The 22722-nt window shown below is 43.5% G+C and overlaps 1 protein-coding gene across 14 annotated transcripts in view; it reads right to left on the bottom strand.

The window, feature by feature from the left end:
* LOC131465100 (ephrin type-B receptor 3-like) overlaps positions 1–22722 on the bottom strand; it is a 57648-nt gene that overhangs the window by 5661 nt on the left and 29265 nt on the right. The window contains exons 3-15 of one of the 14 annotated variants that reach the window (XM_058637433.1): positions 19198–19870; positions 15891–16046; positions 14402–14737; positions 12046–12182; positions 11622–11784; positions 11113–11221; positions 9551–9603; positions 9073–9291; positions 6808–7055; positions 6360–6575; positions 4501–4686; positions 3947–4146; positions 814–969 (exon numbers count right to left, since the gene is read on the bottom strand). In XM_058637433.1, coding sequence (XP_058493416.1) covers positions 814–969; positions 3947–4146; positions 4501–4686; positions 6360–6575; positions 6808–7055; positions 9073–9291; positions 9551–9603; positions 11113–11221; positions 11622–11784; positions 12046–12182; positions 14402–14737; positions 15891–16046; positions 19198–19870 — 2852 coding nt within the window. The remainder of the gene's footprint in view (positions 1–813; positions 970–3946; positions 4147–4500; positions 4687–6359; positions 6576–6807; positions 7056–9072; positions 9292–9550; positions 9604–11112; positions 11222–11621; positions 11785–12045; positions 12183–14401; positions 14738–15890; positions 16047–19197; positions 19871–22722) is intronic. The other 13 variants (XM_058637436.1, XM_058637438.1, XM_058637440.1 and 10 more) reach the window with 13 other exon arrangements.

The raw sequence follows: 22722 nt of genomic DNA, 5'->3' as shown, positions 1-22722 counted from the left end.
GTACACCACACCTGTCAGCCTGACCAAATTGAAATAAATTACCTCCACCTCCATTGCCTATTATGCAGCTAATGAGGATGATTTATTTATCATTATAATCTTAATTCATTTATTTGATCATCACTGGCCTCTAATTTCCATGGCTTCCATTACATCATTTCCTGTTTGTAAACAGGGCCAAAAGGTTGGGTCAGGGTGAGGGTGAGTCATCAAGGTCAATTGGAGATGAAGAGGCAAGTGCCTGCTGAACAATCGGATTATGCTTTTGAATTGTTCACTATGTATGAGATTTGTCTGACTTTGAAGCAGGTGGTTGTTACCCATTCCCTTGCATTCTGTATGAATACATAGAACGCAGTAATAATAATTTTTATTTTTTATTTTAAAATTGCATTTCAATAATCACAGAAAATGCAGTGAAGATTTTCAAATCTTTTTTTTAACTACAGTATAATAGCTGTACATAATTACTTATTTTTTCGCACCATCGTTTGATCCAAAAAAAACAAATATCTTATTGAAATACCCGTGTAATGTACAAATAGAGTGAAATAAGATTTTCTTTATGCGTCACGTCCTGTTATTTTTCATTTCAGACCTTCTCTGAGCTCACTGTCCACATGTTATCCTGTTTCATTTGGATAAACAGACATGAGACTGTTTTTTATTCCCTCAAGGTCAATTTGTGTAACACCAATTTGACTCTGAAACTCAGCCCAGGCACTCACTTTAGGCTTGATTAGCTGGAACCACACACACATGCACATGCACATGCACACGCACGCACACACACACACACACACACACACTCACTCTGCTGTCATCTGGGCCACCAGGTCAAAGGAAGCAAATCCAGCATTGACAAAGTTGTCACGGTAGCGGCTCATCTTGATGGCATCCAGCCAGTCCCCCACAGTGGTGAAAGTGGTATAGTCTGGGATGCAGCGGTCAAGCAAGGGCTGGGACACCCTACATGTGGGAGAGGGAAGGACGAGGGAGAAAGAGAAACAGAGAGAGGGTTAAGGTCGTCAATCTACTGCCTTTAACGGGCAACCTCACCCCCAAACGCCCCCAGCTGAGCGCCACCTCTCCATTTCTCCACCTCTCCTCCTCTCTTATCCCCTCTTCTCCACATGTAAGGAGTTGTGTTTGGGGGGGGAGTGGGCACTTTTATGACTGTAGAGAGACTGACTGGAGGCTTGGGTGGTGGATGTTGGCACTGCAGCTGGTTAAACTAAATGGTATGTGCTGATAAAGCAGATACAGACTTTAAACTTGAACGCTGACTATGAACTTATAACGTACATGGAACCAGATCTGTTTTATGTTCAGAAACTCTAATTCTTTGCTGTCAATACAGAAACAGATGCCACAGAACTGCAAGAAAGTGTGCATGATTTAGCCAAAAACGCCGTTGCATGGCAGGATCAGTGAGAACGTGCCTCACGAAGCCATAGGGATATCTGAATGAGTCTGTTTTGTTGCAGTTAGATGTCATTGTGTTCCTCAGGGACTGAGAAGAAAAAAGAAAAACTTGAAATCCAATCCAAAAAGTGGTTGCTATGAGTTCCACTTTCAAACTACCTACGAATGTGGTCAAAATCTGATCTGGGAGGACTGGATTCCTTGTGGTTTAGCTTGTCGGTTCAAGTCAGAGTAGGGTCATGAGTAGGAACATAGCTCACTCAACTCTGAGGCTATAAGCCATTATGTTTTATAGTATATCATTACTGTGTTTAGAAAACATTTTCAGGGTGTGTTTGAACTTAACCGTATATGCATGTTCTCTTTCGATAACGTCTTTTTTCTCACATCTACGTTCGGTTGCGTGCAACATAATCCCACTGAGGTGGAAAGTCACTTTGGGAAAATGCTTTGTGACAGGGAAGAAATATCTGTGGAATGTAAACACAGATGTCGCTCACATGTGTGTGTGTGAGTGTGTGTGTGTGTGTGGTCGCATATTGAAACTCATGAACCTGTGGAAGAAGTGACTCACAGTGCTACATGCGTGTGCGTCTGTGTATCTTTGCACATGTGGACGTACTAAGTCGTGCGATGGCTTCTTTAGCAATTTGTCTGCGCGTAAATCTCTTGAGATTTACTTTTGCATGTTCTTGCACACCTGTTGACAGGACAAATAGGGCATTTCTAAAGAAGAATCTCAACTCATGGTGCTGATCAATAGTGCAGATAGAGAGGCCACCTTGGGAGTTTTAATAACACCGTGCTGCAACTCGGGGCGAAGTGGAACGGATGAACAAGAGAGGGGGTGGAGGGGGAGGTGTGGGGAGGTGAAGGAGGAGAAACAGATGAGGGACCGGGCAAAGAGAATGAGCACCACTGTCTCCCCTCCTCTCTGCTCTGTTGATCCCTGTCATCCTTTTTGATGGCATTAGATTCATTAACAATTAAAAGAGGAATGGAGAGAGAGAGCGAGAGAGAGAGAGAGAGAGGGAGAAAGGAGTAAAGGCATGGAGAGGGAGTTAATAACAGTGATACAGAGGCTCCTTTGAGTGGTGTAGATGGAGTGATTTTTAATAAGGCTTGTGCTTCAGAGCCCAAGGCCTCGGGACGTTGTTAATGCCAGACTCTGGCTCTTTCGCTTAATGGAGTATTGTTAGTCCTCCTTCTCTAAAGTTGGCTTCAAAAGGGTCCAGAACCATACCAGGCCACATGTGAGCCACAAGCAGAAAACCAGCAGGAGAGCATACTAATACTGTATGCTGACTAGTGAATCCGACGAAGTGTCACAGTCTCTCCATGGGGTCAGGCCATTATTTTGCATTTAAAGGACTTGAGAGAATCGATGTAGTTCACGTCTGAAGCAGTAAACAGTTAATAAACTGCAGAATTGGCGTGCAATCTGCAGTTGTCTTACAGTAAGTACGTAACCAACAGTCTTCTGTGTCAGACAGTGCAAGCTCCCCTCCAGCCACACTTCAGCGCAGACCAGTATGACAGTGTCATCGCTCACTCCTCCCTTGTTAGGTCTGTCAGCAAGAGGCCACCTCTCTGCTGGCCCGTTTAAAATCTCGTTAGTGGCTAATTAAAAAGCGCTCCCATCTCTTTTTTGCATCGCCTGAATCGAGCTAATTAACGGCAAGCTTAATCTTCTCAGAACGTCACTCTGGTGGCCAACTGAGACCCTGACTTCCCCCATGAGCTCAGCCAAGGATTGTCTGCGGCCCTCCCTCAAGACAGAAAGACCCTGATGCAGGGACAGATACTGTAGGTAGGCCACCCCCCCCCCGTGCTTCACCTTCTCTCCTTCGAATTCTCTACAAGAAGATTGCAGAGAAAGGTAGAGCAGCTTAATGTGGATGTGACACCACTGATTGAGCCCCCGGTCCACAGAGGACGTGCTTTAAGGGCCGTACTGAGCTGTGGTAATTTGGATTTGCATAATGGTTGCATTTTTAAGAAGCAAAGGGTCATACAAGAATAAAGGTGCACTTTAAGGAAGTTAAGAGATTGTTACAGCTGAGTGTACAGGGTGACTCACATACACTATATCAACTTGGATAAGGAATATTTGCACAGAGGAAATCATTATCTCTGTTGCTCTGGCTCAGGTGTAAATTAAATGGCTTGGCTGGTGCTTGCGTGGCTGCAAAGAAGCAATTTAACTCGACAAAGTAATGGCCTGTAACTGCATTCTGTCACAAGAGTTCAGCTGCTCTAACTCAATATATGACTTAAGAAAACTCTAATATCCATAATGCAGTGAGCAAAATGGAGCATTATTGCCCATGAAATTTAAATCATCGATCCACCCAATAAAATTCAACAAGGACGTCAGAGAGGAGAATCGCACACAATCGCAGGTGTAAGTCTATTTCTATCATTTCTAGCTCCACTCTCCTGCAAGCTAAAGGGCATTTTCTGCGAAGCGTGGCTTTTACACCAATTCTCAGCCTAATACGACCAATATTCTCCGACTTACCCAGTGGACTGTGCGCTGTTAGTGACCACCTTGAGGCTGGCAGCATTGCGGATAAGCTTATCCAGTGTGGCCACAATCTGGGTGAATTTGGGTCGCAGGTTCCTCTCTTTTACCCAGCAGTCCAACATGAGCTGGTGCAGTGCTGTGGGGCAGTCCATGGGTGGGGGCAGTCGATAGTCCTGCTCCACGGCATTTATCACCTGAGGAAGGACAAGAGAGAAATCACTTCTAGTCATGCAACATAGTGTAGGGGGAGGATGAGCACCACAAGAAGAGAGATGGTCGATGGAAAGAACAAGGAGGGGAGGACAGAAGAGGATAAAAGAGAAAAATGACAGAAGAGGCAGAGATAAATAGAAAAAAAAGCAAGTTGAATAAAACATAAATGAATAAATGTGCTCGAGAGAAAAAATGAGTAGTTGTAGGAGTGCTGTAGAAACAACTGAAGAATGTTAGTATTAAGAGAGATATGATATAATTGATGTTACATATTTACAAGGGACTAACATTTGTAACCAATCAAATAATGAATAATATTTTTTTCAACAGCTTACATCTTGATTGCTCATGTCCCAGTACGGCCGTTCGCCATACGACATCACTTCCCACATGACAATTCCGTAGCTCCACACGTCACTGGCCGAGGTGAACTTCCTGTAAGCAATTGCCTCTGGAGCTGTCCAGCGAATGGGAATCTTCCCTCCCTGTGGATATGCGAATGAGTAGGTGAGCATGAAATACTGGAGGGATGGAGCACAAACACAGAGTCGCACACATACGAGAGGGAGAGAAAGGGTGAGAAAAAACAGTCTGAGGGAAACACTGAAGCACAACATATGGGTGCATGCTGCAGAACCCAAACACCACATACACACAAGGTTAGTAACACAGAGAACGCATGCACTAACAGTTTACACGGTATGAACATTGAATGTGTTACAAACTGTATTTTTCAATATCAATATATCGATCGTAAAGACATTTCTAGTAACTCCCGGTTTAATGGTATCCTATGCCAACAGTTCTTCTCAAAGTAAAGCTCACAATTACCAAGTAACACCATAGCTTCATGGTACAACCATTCATCTCACTGCCATAGTTTTGGGTGCTCGAGTTTAAACATTTGAAATGACCTGAAATTGACCTGAATCACTTGCTTTGGCAACACCAAATCCCAACCTGTCCTCTAACTGAACCGCAACTATGGGTCGTATTGGCCAATCCATGAATACGACCACCCAAAAGGTAAGTTTTTAGCACAACGGTATTTTTCAACTCAACTAGGCACAAGTGTTAGTGAGGTTAGGGCCGAGAGAAGGAGTGAGGTTAGGGCCGAGAGCTGTGAGGTTAGGGTTAGGGCCCACAGAAGTTGTGAGGTTAGGGTTAGGGCCCACAGAAGGTGTGAGGTTAGGGTTAGGGCCCACAGAAGGTGTGAGGTTATGGTTAGGGCCCACAGAAGGTGTGAGGTTATGGTTAGGGCCCACAGAAGGTGTGAGGTTAGGGTTAGGGCCGAGAGAAGGTGTGAGGTTATGGTTAGGGCCCACAGAAGGTGTGAGGTTAGGGTTAGGGATAAAAAAGACAGGGCCAGGCAGTAAGTTACAGACAATGACATTAAATAAAATAGCATGTCGTGTGGTGTAGTCTGTAAGAGTCAATCACACCAAAATACAATGCTTTAACCACTAAACAAACTGCCGGTGGACACCTCATCAAGGGGTACCACATTGCTATTATTTATGCTAAAAACGTACCTATGGGTCGTAATTCCTGCATACAACCCATAGTAACGTTTTGTTGGAGGACAGTCTCCCAAATCCAGATGCACACAAACTTAACTTCTACCGTATTGGCTGGAGCAAGCTGCCTGTCTTCACACCAGAACCCATATTCATGTATTATAATTACATAGAATCCCATAAGACCCTTTCATATCTGCCTTGACATGCTTTGCCAGTTTTACATCTTCTGTTGTGGGAGAATAAGTATTATAATAATAATAATCATTATTTAATATCAGACATTTCAGACAACTGTCAACATGTTCCTCTATTGCTTGTAGATTTCTGCTGCAGTACACAACAACACGCCCAAGTTAAAAGAAATCCCTTCATCATTCCTTCAGCTTCATACAGTATACTGAACATAAATGTTTTTCTGATTCTTTCGTCTGCTCTGATTTCTCGCTTCTGCCCTTGCTATCTAAAGATGGTAGAGAAAAAAGAAAATCCTTTCCACTGGTCATGTGTTGTGGGAATACACTTGACACAGATCTATTTTTGGAATATACCGATACTTGCAAGGGATTCAATTATGAAAGGGGCCAGTGATATATTGATAGACATACAGTAACGTCAAAGCATGGTTTTGAAATGTAAATACAATCACACAAATATGTACACATGTGCACACTCACCAGTGAGCTCGTGTAGGTGGGGTCCGTGGCATCATCCTCGAGGAAGCGAGAAAGTCCAAAGTCAGACACCTTACACACCAGATTACTGTTGACCAGGATGTTACGAGCAGCCAAGTCTCTGTGCACATAGTTCATGTCTGACAAGTACTTCATGCCTGCTGCGATACCACGCAGCATGCCCACCAGCTGGATCACTGTAAACTGTCCATCATTGAGCTGGGGAAGGAAGAGAGAATGGCAAAAATAAACTGTATTGTAGATCAAGGTGGTGTGCTCAAAATGTAAAATGCGACTTTGAAGCAGAGACTCAGTGAGGTCTCAGCTATTTGTGAATGTCAATTTGCGTCAATTTTGCTGACAAAATTATACATACGTGATGAATAAGGCGTTACTTTAATAAAGCTTTTCTTGGGTGTGATATGTGTGTCTGATGATGTGTTTTCCTTACCCTTAGGAAAGAGTCCAGCGCCCCATTCTCCATAAACTCAGTCACAATCATCACTGGCCGACTCTTGGTGACTACACCTTCCAGGCGGATGATGTTGGGGTGGTCAAACTGGCCCATGATGGAAGCCTCGGACAGGAAGTCTCTTCTTTGGCGGTCAGTGTAGCCCACCTTCAGTGTTTTGATTGCAACAATGATCTCCCGGCGCCCAGGCAGCTTGAGGCGACCACGACATACCTCCCCAAACTCTCCTGCAGGAGCCCAGGTCAGACAGCCAGAGAAAGAGGAGAGATGGTAGGAGAGAGAGAGGGAGAGAGAGAGGAAGGGGAGAGAGGCATGATGGAAGAGTGGAGGAGAGTGGGGGAAAGAGGGGAGAGGGGACAGTTAACTGGTTAGAACCAAGGAGCCAGGGAAGGGGAGCAGGAGGGGTGAGACAAGGGAACTGCAAGAGAAGCCAGGACTCTAGTTCAGTGTCAAAGGATGGTGGTGGTGATGGGGAAGCATACAAGCTATGCTGTTATGCTAAAAAATGAAAGAAACAGCATGACAGTGAGGCATGATGATGGAGGGTGCGATGACGTGAAGATGAAAAACAAAAATCAATGTAAAAAAAAAAAAAAGGAGGGTGAGAGGAACGAGAGGGGGTCAGGGGTCGGTGCTAAGCATTGGAGGGGCTGGAGAAGCGGGCACAGGAAGAGGACGTAGGTGGAGACAGAAGCTTAGGGGTTCTTGGGGTGTTGGACGCTTTACGTTTCGAGTCTACAGCAAGCGTATGCAATAGTGCAAAATTAGGCAGTGAGAGCAATGTGTGTTGGTAGGGGTGCAGAGGTGTCAGAGTTGGGAAAGTCAGGGAGAAGGAGTGAGGGATGGAGGTATGGATGGTGGAAGGGGCAGAGTAGGGGGACAGGGAAGACAGGGGTTGAGGGATTGTCACTTTTAAGGCGAATGCTGGGAAGCGACGGGTTTCATGTAGTAGCCTCAGTAGTAGAAGAGTTGTCATAGTGGTAGTAGTAGTAGCAGTAGTATTGGTAGTAGCAGAAGCAGAAGTGAGGACTCCCATCTCTGCCATCACAAGGTCTTCCATTTTGGCTCAGATACAATGCTAAGGAAACTCAACCTCATTTGGCACAGTCCTGTAGCTTTTGAGCAGAGATATTACTATCAAATATATCAAATACATAAAATATTTTACGATCTACAACATCAAATGTAAGGGGGGGGGGGGGGGGGGGGGGTCTCTAAAGGAGGGGGCACAACCACAAACTGCAAAAGATGTATGTGCCAGGAAAAGGGGTAAAATAAAGTGATCCACAAGATTCTCTCTGTCTTAAAGAGGCTCTCAAAACACAGGGACAGGGACAGCCAATCCTGGACAAGATAATCTTATATTGGATATAAATGTTCCCTAGAATTGTGTTTTGAACAACAAACCCTCTAAGATGTTCCAATGTCACAGGCCACTGATTAGTTTAGCGTAAGATAGCGGTGAATCCATTTAGATTATTGGGTAGGTCAGATTCCCCACATTGGCTTTTAATAACTCAGCAGATAAAAGTGAGGGTTTTGTATAAAATGGTTTTATTGCACTGCTGAAGTTAAAAAATTAGAGAGGGGGGAACTTTATGGACAAACGCACATTAAATCACAGACTGTCTGTCTGAAGGAAGTTAAAAAAAATGGAGGGCCAATAAGTAACCCCCCAAAAAAAACGATGAGCTGCAATTAATACTGGCTGTGATAAGAATCACACACACACACACACTCCACCAGGATTTATTTCTCTAGGGATGATTAAATCCTGTTAAAGCCCATGTTTCTCCGGCATCGTATACATTTCAGTCAGTTAAATACTTGACGGCCCTTAATTTATTTACTTCCTTAAGAGGTAGAGACTGTATGAGGTAGCACATCTGCATTGTCTTCCGATAGTCTCAAAAGGATTTTCTGCAGTGTCATACCAATTTGAAATCATAAAATGAAAAGTCTATCTTTCTCCAGGATTGGTCTCCCTTCTTAGGGTACAGGTGAAATGGTAATTCACCGAACAAAATGTTTTACAGCTGATCTAAATGCGCGAAACCTGGTAAATAACTTAAGGGTGCTAGGACTGTGTGTCTATCTAAGGACATACTGAAGCTAGTTGTGCTAGTTTCAGTACATCTCCAGTACAATGAGTGCTGGAAACATCTGGGTAGGGGTTCCTAAGAGGTGACAAGTGTGGTAGGGTAAGGGCAAGTAGAGGGCAAGCGATGAATTGAATGAAAGTACCGCTTGATGTGAAGTCCTCTAATGGTATGGCCTGGAGGTGACTAGCAGCCTTCCCCCTGTAGCTCAGGAGCTTTGGTGGGTTACCTGCGCCGATGACCTCCTCGATCTTCACACAGGAGACATCGATCTCCTTGGCAAACTCGCGAACAGCTTCGTTGGGGTCCTCATAGGTGAAGGGGTCAATGTAGACTTTCATTCCCGGCGTTACTATAGGGGATTCAGTGGCAAGAACAGGAAAGTGAATCTATGCCGCCAAATAAACGTCTTCATGAACAGTGTATAAAGAAAAGACATTGTTTATCAACTAACTGCAAAAGAAAACACAACCCTTCTTAGAACTTCCTCACATCAATCAAGCAATTCATGTTATATGAGCTACTCCATGATGGGAGGGGACGCTCGGCAAATGCTAAATTGAGGCCAAATAACACTGCTGGAGATATATAACAAAGAGAAGTATCTCAGCAAAGAGACTTACTGTACTGCTGCAGTTTCTCTGTGTACTCCGACTCCGAACCATTTCTCTGCTTTCTGTTGGGAAAGATGAAACACAAAGTGAGTCACATGGACTCACAGCAAGGTGCCAGTACTGGAAAGGAACAAAGGCATGAGAAGAAAACAGATCCCTAATAATGTCTGCGGAGATATAGCCACACTACAGTTTGGCTTAATGAAGATGTTTAGTTTTTCTGCAGTGGGAGCAAGGGATATGCTGTAGATAAAGATTGTATCGATGACTTGTGGTACGATGGTTCATACTTGGGGACAAGTCTAAACAAAGGGTATTGTGCCATTGTCTTAAACCACAAGTGAAAGCCATTCACTCTGATACCCTCAGAAGCAGACTTAAAAAAGCAAGCTCAGCTGTCTTGGCTTTCTAGCCCCACAGACATCACAATGTTTGTCTCAATTCAATCTGCTTCTTATTTGTTCCTGATGGACTTGCTGTCATTCTCTCCTCCCATTTTTTTCTCTCTCTCTCTCTTATTCTCTTTTCCTCATGTCTCTCTATCATGTCCTTCTGGATCCGGATCTTCTTCCATGTGTCCCTTCTGCGTGGTGTGTGATGGCACAGAGGCAGTGACAGAGTGAGGGGCTGGGTTGTTGAAATGACATGTTAATGTGCTCCTTTGTTGTATAACCAGTAACCGGGGCAATAATACCCGGTGGCGATTTGCATCTTATTTTAAATTCTAATTTAGCTCCGGAATATGCCGAAGCTCTGTGTTTTTACTATGGTATTATTACTTTTTTCTCTTCGTCTTCTGCAGCAGTCAGAGCAGGAGCTAAGCCAAAACCCTGAGTGAGATGCAGTGTAGCGGTGTTAAAATAGAAGAATAAAGAGGCAAGGGGGAGAAAAAAGGGGGAGCCGGGGGGGAGATTATTATTCAGTCTAGTGTGACCGATGCCCACACTTGTCAGGAACTGCCTGGACTGGCTTTCGGTGGGAATCCAGTGAGCACAACCGCCAACCTTTTGCACATAAAAACAAAAGCACACTGAATATGCTGCTTGACAAATGAGTGCTTTAAGGATCAATGTATGTGGTTAGACCCAGCTGTTGCAGTGTAAGGCATGTTAACAGCTACAGTGCACATTTTACCAGGGAACTGGACCAAGCAGAGTGAGGTCCGTGTGGATTATTCGTGTTGAGTAAACTCAACTGTTGACTCTGAGTGCTGGGCCAGAAGGGCAAGCCTATCAGACCTGACAGCTGCTCCACAATGATGTGTCCAGTAAGCAAAGTAGCATTCTGGGCAAAGCTGTTTACCATTTGCACATTCAAAGGGGTAATCTAGCATTCAGTGGCCTCACAGGTGGCACAGAAATGAGCTTAAACTGATCTGGTGTGGTTTAACAAGGTTGGCATTTGAAGCTATCTTCTATTTCTCACTGCTCTTTCAGTGCTTGTTTTTCCCCCAAAAATATTTCCTATTAGGATCGATGAAAAAATATCCTGTTTTCTACCGTCTCTGCTCACAGCTGCACGTGCTCATCTATCATATGTTCTAACTTCGACGAGGCAAGTTATTTTCTAACCTGAGGCATACGATTGCAATGACCACGACTGCAATGATGAAGACCAAAGTGGCGGTGATTGATCCCACGATTAGTGGCAACTGCTCCTGCCATGACTTCGGAGGGTCACCTTTTGGAATAAAAGAGAGAAAATGATTACTTAAAAAAAACAAAACAAAGATAACTTGTCACAAACGCCCACAGCACCTGCAATCCATTTATGCAGCGAAAGACTGTGCCACCCTGCATTCTCTGCCTCTTCTTGCCTACTTAAAATCTGTGCGCTTACGGTACATAACTTGAACGATGCCCCTGTGTTATTTAAGCTGTACTAAGCAGAATGGAGAGCAATACCAAATCATACATCACATAGTTATTTTTTTTTCACTTGTTTTTCGTGGGGAAAAAAGTTAGTATTTAATTCAATGAGCTTTTAAGCATCTACTATATGCATTGTCTGATGTGCTGCACTTTTTTTTAGATATCCTAATATATCCCTGGGTAATAGAATGGGAATGGGAATAACATACTTTGCAAGTTGGTGCCGAAGTCAGCTGGGCTGCTGTAGCGTCCATAACCGGCCACTGTTCGGGCCCGAACTTGAACCACATAAGGCGTACCAGCCTTCAGACCTTCAATACGTGCATTGCTCCGCTGGGCAGTCATGGTATGGGCAATGGCCTCACCTTGATCCTGCAGAGATTAAGACATTTAGTGATGAAAATAAGACCTCATGGCAGCCTCTTGTGCTCATTCATCTTCATTATCTGACAAGTCTGACCAATATAACCATGCAGGATGAGAGAAATATGCAGACGAGTGTGAGAGAGGGAAATTCTCTCCCCACATATCTAGTCATAACGCTGGAAAACACATGGGGGAAAGGGGAGACTTAGAGGAAACAGAGACCGTGTAAGACATTGCAATTGGATCAAATTAGAGGTGTTGACTTACATTGCTGCTTACCTTCTCATGGTACTTAATCTCATAATCTAGAATGATTCCATTTGGTTTCTCTGGAGGCAGCCAGGACAGACTCATTGTGCTTGCTGTGGCCACCATCAGGTGAACCGTGGGTACTGCAGATGGAGCTGCATGGAACAAAAGAAACGAGGGGTGAGCTGGTTTATTTCTCATTTTCCATTTGATGCCTTTTCAAATTCTGTGCCCTTTGTGTTTTCACATAAGCCCAAACATAAAGTCGTCGGCTGTGGGCTTTGTGAAAAGCGTGGGCCAATAGTTAGTATTCAGGACCATTCCCCACTAAAGCTCAAATGTTTCCTCCCTGAATCCCTGGAGAGTAAGAGAGGATGTCTAACTCCACTCCAAAACCGAGAGATAAGTATCAGACACATGCAATTCCTGTAGGTAAACATAAGAAAAGACATACAAGAACAGAAAAAATGTAATTGATTTTTTTTTTTTTTTGGCTAAACAATTGCTGAACACTTGCTTTGTTGCCCAGAGGATGTATTTGATAACAGTCCTGTTTTTATACATACAAATGGGCATTTGCCATGTTGATAATTAGATTTAATTAACATACACAAATAAACACATACATGCTTTAGTTTGTATACACTCACAGAAGACAGGCATTCCACCAACACAAGCTACAGTGCTTTGTTCACATGTGCCTATTAATGGACGAGAGCTGTCTGCTTTCCTGTCTCTCTTTCCCTTTGTCTAAGTTCACGCTTGTTCTGTAGCTCTGACTCACTCTCACTCTCAGTCTACTCCAGCACCTGTGTTTCCCAAGTTTAAATCTGGAGATCCAGCGGTACCTGCTCTTCAAAAAATGAAGTACCTCACTTTTTTTTCACCTCTTACACAAAATGGCTTGGCTTTTTTTTTGTTTTATTCCCAGGTTCGGTGTACTCCTCAGCTCATCAGCGTCAATTTTCATTTAATTTTTCACTGCGGCACAGCAAAGACACTGCCTGTTTTTCTTAAAAGCTTTTTAATCCCCAGTTTTACATTCTTTGATCCTAAGCCTTGCATTTCCTTTCTCCTCCCGCGTGTGTTTTTTATTCAGACATCCCCATTCTCTCTTCTCTACCAAACATTTTCCTCCTTCATTTACTCCCCATCCACCCAGGCCCTCCACATCTCTCTTTCTCCCCTGATGACAATACTTCCTAGCCAGATCCCCTGGTTACCCTAGCCAAGAGATTAGGGGCCCTCCTCTGGGAGAAGATGTTGCAGTAACCATGGAGGTAGCCCCTGCGGCTTATCACTACTCTACTATTTATTTTGGTTCTTAAAAGGTGAATGCACATGGAGGAATGGTCTTGGGACTACACCAGGGGATAATCTGATCACAGTTGATGCTCTTTTGCCCCCCCCCCCCCCCCCGTCTTTCACCTCTCTCTCGGCACCCAAGTGACCCCCACTGAGGACTTCTGTCAGCCCAGTGCCGGAGCTCTCTTAATACAATGAGGCCTGAAAACAGGGTGCTGTGGGGCGTTTTGGTCCTAGACCCTCAAACGGAAGGCAATCTTAAGCATTTTTAGGCATAGGAATACAGGGTTAGAGGTGATGAGCATAGGGCCATGACAAGGAGAGATGATGGGGGATGGAGCGAAAGGATAATCCCTGGTGCAGTCTAAGCAAATTTAACAAAGCGAATAAACACATCCAAGGCATCACTTAAAATCCCTGCGAGAACCTCAACAAAGACACCAACTGCAAAGAACAAGAGTCCAGACAAGCTCAACAGCATGGAAATTTACTACGGTAGTTTGTAATTTAAAGTAACTGAAGAAAAAAAAAAAAGAAATGTTAACCTAAACACTTTGCCTAACTTCTGACCCACTTTGAGAGAATTTACATAATAAATTCCAAAGTTTTAAATTATGCACTATCTAACTACTGTAACATATTATGCATATACATTAGCTGGGGATCAATCTTGGTTTCATCTCAGCATTGATTGCCGTACTGGCCTAGTTTCTGCTGTAGCTGTGGGCTGGTGGAGTGGTGGGTTGGAAGCAGTGGGCAGCTAGATTACTGAAGGTTCACCATTTTGAATACTCACTACACTGCCTTGTTCTACAGCAGCTATTTGCAGCTGTGTTGGTACAGGGCATGCTGTGGGAGTGTGAACAGGGTCCCTATCTAAGCTCATTCAGAATAATTTCTTCCTTCTCGGTTCCTGTTTAAAGAGAAAACACGTAACATACTCCTACATGGATGCAAGAACGTGAGCTGGACCTCTTCAGCACGCAACATTTTCTTTGAAAGTTGGCAGTGACTACAAATTCAACATTGATCTTTGACAAACAGCCACGAGGCTGCAGCATTTACTTACCAGCCTGATTTGTAGTGATATTCACTGAAGAGAAATGAGGTGTGTAAGGGCTCTTGTGGGAAACGCCGTTGACCGCCTGGATCTCGAAGCTGTATTGTGTGTGGGCTTGCAGGTTGCGGACAGCCACGCGGCGCTGGGTCAGGCCCAGGTGGCGAGGCGAGATGTCGACATTGTCGTCACAACGGGAGCACATCCCCCGCTCGGGCAGACACTTCTTACAGATGACATTGTAGAAGATGTCGTCGCGGCCACCCAATTCCCGTGGCTCACTCCATTCTAGCACAAGCGACGTTTCATTCACACTGGAGATGACACTTCGTGGCGCGGAGGGAACAGCTGCAAGAAACGGAGGACACATTTGGAACGGATGAGGAGAAGAGGTCTGAAATTAGGATGAGTTTATTCTCCATGCACAAAAGGGTGCAGAGAAACCTGTCTTGGTGACTGTGCGGACATAAAAAGACTAATTTTCTTCCTGTTCAAAGATTTTTCTCTCCACTGACGCCACATGCTTGCTCATTGTGTGATCTGGTGGGTTTCTTTTCTTTGCCTTACCGTGTACAACGCACTGAGATACTATATTTGATTTGAATGTTAAGCGCTTTGTAACATGGTCAAGAAAAGCGCCGTATGAATACGCTTATTATTATTATTATCATCAGTATATTATAATGACAATAGACAAACAGTTTGCATGACAATATATACACACACACACATGCATTATTCAAATGCTGTGCATCAACACAATTCGTCATTTAAGCACAGTTTTCATGAATTAAGATCAACCTTTTTCCTCCATGCAATAAGAGACTGCTTGAGGAAATGCAAAAAAAAAAGACGACAGGAGTTCACCGTTAAATTGCATGCTCATTTCCACTGAGCGCGTGTGTATTTGTGTGTGTGTGTGTAAAGTGCTGGAGGAGACGAGGGAGACAAACTATTGGCAGAGCATTGGCAATTCTTATCCAATTACCAGAGTCTTATCGTTCACTGCACTGTTGTGAAAGAATCAGTCTCCCAACCCACCAAGTGAAAAAAAAAGAATCCTCTGCTCTCGAAAGCAGTGAATGGATTAGTTCCTGCATGTAAATAATTGCTCTTAACGAAGGCACCACTACCAGAATAATTCCTCACACTCTCTCTCTGTAAAGGAGTAGCAGTGTGGAGAACAGATAGAAAGGCGCGAATGGGAGGGTTTTGATAATAAGGTTATTGGATAGGGTTGGGAAAACAAGCACACTTGTTTGTCGTCCATATGGCGTCGGCGGGAATGTAGGCGTTATCAGCCATTGAGGACACAATTCAAAGAGGAATGTTTGAGAAAACATTTAACATTTTTATCACCATTTGGACTGGATATTTAGCCCCATTTCTATCTTTTGACTGAGAACAAGAGTGTATGGCTTGCAAAAACAGCAACAAACATTATTATGATGCCTTTCAAACATGCCAATTTCACAGTCCATTGAAAGCAGCGTTCTCTTACTGGTACAGGGGGTGTCCGGAGAGTCTGTGTCTGATCGGTAGAAACCATTACGACAGGAGCAAACGCTGGCTGCTCCCGAGCTGGCACGACTGTTGGCTGGACAGGGCAAGCAGAAGCCGTCCCCCTGTTTGGACTTGAAGGTGCCAGGGCTGCAGGCTGATGGACAAAGAGAGACAATAACATCGTAGTTAAGCAAGGCAAGACGAAGTGAGATTAATAAATCATACTTGTTCAATATGAAATCAACTGTGACTTTGACAAGTTCGCTTATTTACAAATGATTTTATTTTTCTCCTCTGAACCCTCATGTCCCCCTTGACTTAATTATGGAGTGTATGTGTTCAGCAAACAGTGGCGGAAAGGAGTGTCTGAGCAGCATGTAGCTGTTTGAATAAACTCGTATACAACCATTGTCAATCCAAATTACATGCACGACCTTCGGAGCCAAAATGCTGGCATGGTGTTTTCATCGGAATTGCGTCTTCAATGGAATACAAATAAACAGTCGCAGACAACCAGAAGCACACACAACACATGCTGATGTGTACACAACCACGGGTTGAACCACTCCTGTGCTGACACACACAGGATTCTGGGCTCGAGCCACATGGCTGCATTCAGTTTTAAGAAGCTGTTTTTTTTTTAAAGAAATATCTTCACTTAATCACTTCCTTTATGGACCCACACCTTAAACACAGTTACAGGCAGTAACTTAGACATAGATTTACCTTGTTTTTGATTAGGTGAGGCCTTGTAATCAGAAAAAAAAAACACGGCACGTCTTTGTAAATGCCATAGCTCCATTTATTGCGGCTGTTTGGAAGTTTATAACTCAGGTGATAAGTTGCAGACGCACCAGAAAACACTGACAGCGGCACTGTGATCCAGAACCCTTTGGCAGGCTCCATATCTTTGATAAACTATCTCATTAAAAGATGAATGAGTTTGCTGTGGTGCTTAATAAAAAAAAAAAAAAAAAGGACGAGAGCAGGTACGACAGGCAAAGTTTACAGGGGCCAGTTGATTAGCTCACCCGCTAGTGTGTTAGCGTTTCAAAGTCAAGGACACAATGCTACGCTTGTCCCTCTGAATGACAATTTTGTACATAGTCTCTGAGTTTGTTGTTCGCTCATGTTAGAAAACCACCGAGACCAGAACTACGCCGACAACTGTCTGGCCCTGCCGCTTTATCATTTCGGCAAGTTCAATATTAGCACAGAAACCAAAGTCGACTGCGCCGTGTACATTAGCACTGAGTGTGTTTGTTCTTCCACCATTAATCAGAATCTTCACACCACTGACTAAGAGGAAGTACTGCCTGATAAACAGATAAGAAATGACCTAGAGTTTAACCATGTGGGAGAACAGCCTCTTTGATTACTTATCGTGACCCCGGCAGGTTTGTCAAAATTCATCATCTCACAGGAGGACAAGAGTATTGGTTTGGAAAATGCTAGCCTAACAGAAGTTGAATTTCTATTAAAAGAGATATTTTTTTTTCCCTTTTTATGGAGGGGATGCACATGCTGATCAATCACTTCCAAAGAGTAAAGGGGTCATCCTCATCCTTTCATCCATTTTATCCTGAGGAACCACTAAAGAATGAGGAAGAGAGAGAAACAAGGGGATAGAGAAAAAGGGGAGGGTGTGGAGGAAGAGGTGTAGGCATAGAAAATGCTAATCCTGCCAAACCCCCACCCCCCTCCCCTGTGTCTTATCCTCTCATGCAGAACATAGAGCTTAAGGAACTGATTAGAGTGAATGCTGAAATTGGAAAGTGTGGAGCATGGAGAAAAGAAGTAAAGAATATTGGGGTGAAAAATGTGAGGCAAATGAGTGTAAACGCAAAAAAAAAAAGGTTCACTGATTAATATTCATGCAGACATCCTTACTGTAACTCTGCTGCCATATTAACAAGAGCAACAGCCTTCAGATTAGGAAGGAGAGAGAGAGGAAACGATGAGAAGAGAGAGCGAGGTAGAACAGCAGCAGTGGCGTTGGACTGAGGACAGAAAAGTAGAGAGAGGAAGAGTGATGGCTAAAGGGTGATGAGAAATGAGTGTGGGGCTTAATCGTGGCATAGGAAAGAAAAGGAGAGTGGACCTGAGAAGAGGTGATGTGAGGAGAAAGTTAAAAGGGGGAGATTTATCCCTTGTGGTTTCAAGTAAAGTTTGATTAGAGGTTGTTTTATCAGAGCTTAGTCGCCAAAGCTCTAACCTTGAGCTGCCAAGAACAAACAAATGAGTTTTTAACCACATACTATACACTATACTTTATATTTACCATTGTTTTTTTTTCCCACACACACTCACACGTACACTCTCCTTCTAAAGGTGAGCCTGCATTCAGTATTCAGAGTCTGTCAAAAGCTGGCAGAAACAAGTATCCTCCCACTTTGCCTGATGATCTGTATGTGTGCTGAACAAAAGGTCTTCTCAGGCTTATCCCTTTACCGCTATATAAAGCAGAATGAACCCTTTGAACCAAGACAAACAAGGACGATGTACAAATTGAGCACAGAGCACATATGACACCTTGCGATCAACCCCACTGATCAATAACCCTATCAGCCGCCCCCCGCCCCCCCCATCCTTCTGCTGCCTCCGTTTGACCTATGCACCCAAAGCTTAATTTTACACACCATATCCTTCAGCACACACACATTTTCCATTTTATCTTTCCCTCTCGTGCTGTTTTCACCTGCACTCCATTTCAGACAAGACCTGGTGTTTAAATTCACCTTGCTCTCAACCTCTGTCAACCCGTTATGTTTTTCCATCAGACCTGAAAGCATCATTTGGCCTCACAGCTCTCATAAACAGACAGCCTCCCTGCATTTCCATTTATTTAGTAGCCAGCTGCCAGGCAAGGCAGAGGTCAATGGAGTGAACTGCCGCCCGCTGACAGTGTCATCTACTGTGTAATATTCTACCTTGTAGTCATTGGTTTAATGTGTCAGACAATACAAGGCAAATAAATGACTCATAATACAGTGGCAGCTGGGCAATCGAGTGATATGGACTGTAACCTGTAGCCAAAACAATACGGATTCAATCTCCCCAAGAACCCAAAAATGTGTTCAGATGAACCCCCACGTCATGTCCAACCCCACCATCCGCCTCCAAGAAAGTAAGACTGTGACGTAACCTTTTATGTAGATGCATTGACTTTCTCTCTGCCAGTCAGGATTGGAAAATGTTTACTCCTCTCAAGTATATCTCTTTATAGTCTAATCCCTAATAATTCACAATTGCAAACATAGAATAATGAAATATGAAACTGACCAAAAAAAAACAACAACACTCACCTTGACATTGGGTATCCTTCATTGCTGGTTCAAAACCAGCCGAACAGGTGCAGGCTCCTACAGGAACCATCCACTCCCCATCACCATTGCAATAAAGCTTCAGTGGCACAGACACCTCAACGGCATTCGGAACACAAGTTCCTGGTGCAATTACCAAGGACGTTGCCTCAGCCCCAGTTGCTGTCTCTGGGAAAACTGCAAAGTTGGCGATTGTGGTGGAGCATTTCTTATAAAACACCCGAACTGAGATGAGTGACATGCAAGCCCCAAGGTCCTGGAAGGCCAAGTAGAACCCAGCTTTTGACAGTGGCCCGAAACTTCGGACCTTTGTGTTTACCCTGCCCGATTCAAGCATGGAGAAGCTCTCGTCTGGGGCAATGGTGTCCACCTTGACATAAGGGTTTTCCATCCAGAAAGGACTGGTGGCTGTAGCTGAGTCTGAGTCAGACTCATAGTAAAAGAGGTTAAAGGTCTCTTTGCAGGAACCTGGGATGTTGGGAATGCTGTTGCAATCACGCACAGTGAATTTCATTTCCACATAGACACGCAGCACATCCTTCCGTGGTATGAAGTCACTGCGCAGCCAGTTATTCTGGTTGAGCTCGCGTACATTGCAGACTTGGTAAGTCCTGATGGGGTTCATGGCATCATCATAGCCACTCACTTCCTCCCACTGTGAAGACAGAAGAAAAAGAACATAGTTAGAGGCTGTAAATGTTGATATCTCTGGCAGATCAAGTTTGACAAGACATTTAATCTGTATCTGGGATGTACTTTCACCCATCTCTGCACACCTTGCAATAAAGATCAAAGAGAGGATTCCATAATGCATGGTAAAAAAAAAAGTAAATAAATGAAAGCAGGGTGTAGGTTAGAATCAAGAAAAAAGTGAAGAAGCTTTTTTCCCCCTCTTTTTGGGTGTATAAAATAACATCCCTGTGTCTTTGCCATGCTATGAATTGAATCCCTGCTAAATGTAGTGTAAAAGCCGGAGACAAGGACTACAAATTCATCACAATTACAGCAATCTGTCACTCCCTCACCATAGACCCTCTACAGCATGTTTACCTCATATCTGTTTGGAAGTAGCAGCCACACGGCTTCACAACCAATTACGCTTCAATTACAGAGCGATGATCGCAATGTCCTCTAATAAATACAGGGAAAAGGCACCAGTTAACCTTCATGCTTTTCTGTTTTTACACTCCTCTGCGTTTTCAGTTCTACTACAGTACCCAGAGGGTGAATTACCCCAGTTAAAATGGGATTAAAATTTTCTAAACTTTGATTACCAGCTTCATTAAATGAACGAGAGCAAACCAGACTGCAAAGACTTGCTGTGAGACATTGTAATGTAATGCATTTTACAATCTCAAACATGGAACCCGGGATTAAATCATTGCAATTCAAATGGCAATTCCTTTGTGTTTAATGTGCCGCTCCCTTTTTCTATTAAACAGACAAAGTGCATTTATTTTCATTCAACTAGGCCAAGGTCTAACAAAATGATTTGCATACCAAATTTCAAATATGTCAAAGTGTTTTGCATGTGACATGGTCACGCACTGGAGCATTTAAAAGACAATGAGGAGGCAAATAAAAATACTATTAAATTTGGATTTACTTTTAGCTAAAATCCCATGAATTCACAATTGGCTAACTAAATCCACGAGAACCGTGACCCTCTGACTCTAGGGGGTCTTTTATATCACTCAGCTCCACTATCACCTTAAAAGAATTAAATACCAAGATACATAAATAACACATTGTCTGCGGTTATACCCTTGTGACCAAAGTTCGATTGGGAACATTTGATTGTTCCGTAACTTTGGCATTAAGTCGCCAATTTGTTCTCCAGAGCCTAAATGTTTCCATTTGAGCTCAGAGTATCTTAATTAAAGCTGTGATATGGATGTGGTGGAGACAAGGCTATTAATCCAAGACCCCCGGAGACCATTGAGGAAAGAGAAGTAGAATGGGCACAGCTCGGCCGTGGCATTAAAACGATGGCCCAAAGAGAGCAAGAGAAAGGGAGGAAGCAGAAATCACCAGCCAGGTCAATGGGATGGCTAAAAGCATAAAGTGTCAATGGGTATTTAGCTCTCTGTAATAAATCACCCAATGCAAAAAAAAAATAAAAACAGCAAGGCATTGTGTTTGTGGGTGTATGTATGAGTATGCATGTGTGTACTTCTGTCTGTCTGTTACAGTGTATCTACTTCGGGTTGCCACAGCGGATCATAATATGTCTGTTTGAGTGTCTGTACTGTAAGTGTGTGTCTGTGTTTAGGGAGACAACAATCGTTGTAAGACATACACAAGTGGTCAAAGTGCCTGTCAAGCAAGCCTGAATGTATTAAGTGGGTCACACTAAAGGTTATGCAAGAAGTGTGATCTACTTTGTCCATTCCATTCGAACAGCACAGAACACAGTACCACGTCACGGCAAAGATGGTTCAAACTAAAAATGTTTATGTGAAGTTAGATTGCATCATGTTTTACCCCAGTCTGAAGACATGAAGACTGGATTTACTGCTGACTCTAAAACACCTGTGGGTGTGAATGATTGTTCGACTATATATGTTGGCCCTGTGGTGGACTATCAGCTTGTCCACGGTGAACCCTGCCTCTTGCCCAGTGACAACTTGGACTGGCTCCAGCCCACTATGATCCTCAAAGGATAAGCAGTATAATGGATGGCTCCATTTCACTATATTAATATAATATGACAGAAACAGAGCTATTGATTGTTTTGTACACGCTCCTCAAGGTGGGCTTTAGCTACCTCGATGGCAGATGAACTAGTACTGTTAGCTGTAGGCATTAGATGAAATGTTGCAGGCAACCAGGCTTGGTGCAAGTAATTAGTGTTCTTTTATTTTTCTGTTTGTTTATAGTATGAATGAGCTCAATCAAACTGCCTTTAAACTTGTTCATAACATGGTTCAGCATGCTGGGGGGGGGGGGGGGGGGGGGGGGGGGGGCATGAAGCAGGCACCAAAACACTTACAACAGTTATTATCTCCACAAGCTAACTAATTTGGGATATTGTTATCAGTGTATGGCTGCAGATAACCATGTGGGTGTCTGAGCAGAGCCCTGTTATAAAACGGAATTCCCCCTTTATATCCCATCTGTTTTGTAAGCGAAATGACACAGGGAGAGGAAGTGGAAAGTGGAAATCCAATAACAACATAAGCCCCAACTTGTACATGTACACACTTGAACATAGATGTGAATAATGTACAAATACTACAGGCTATATTGACAGACGCAGAGAGTAAGCCTGAGTAATGCACATATGCAAGTGCAGACACAGGTAAAATGCTTATAATGCTATATATGTACCCATTGTGTGTCCGGTGACTATACAACACTTGCATGGTGCTAATTAAAAAGATAAAAATAGATTTGTTTTTACAACTTTTATTCTTTCTCGCTCTCCTTTTTCTATGTGGTGAAATTTCTCAGGATTTGACTTCATCACAGTTTCTCTGCCTGTCCCTTCCCCTCTCTTTTCGCAGC

Source organism: Solea solea, chromosome 9, assembly GCF_958295425.1.
Source record: "Solea solea chromosome 9, fSolSol10.1, whole genome shotgun sequence".
In the NCBI taxonomy this organism is placed as follows: Eukaryota; Metazoa; Chordata; class Actinopteri; order Pleuronectiformes; family Soleidae; genus Solea; species Solea solea.
Note: the sequence above shows the minus strand (reverse complement) of the source record. Positions and strands in the feature narration are given on the sequence as shown.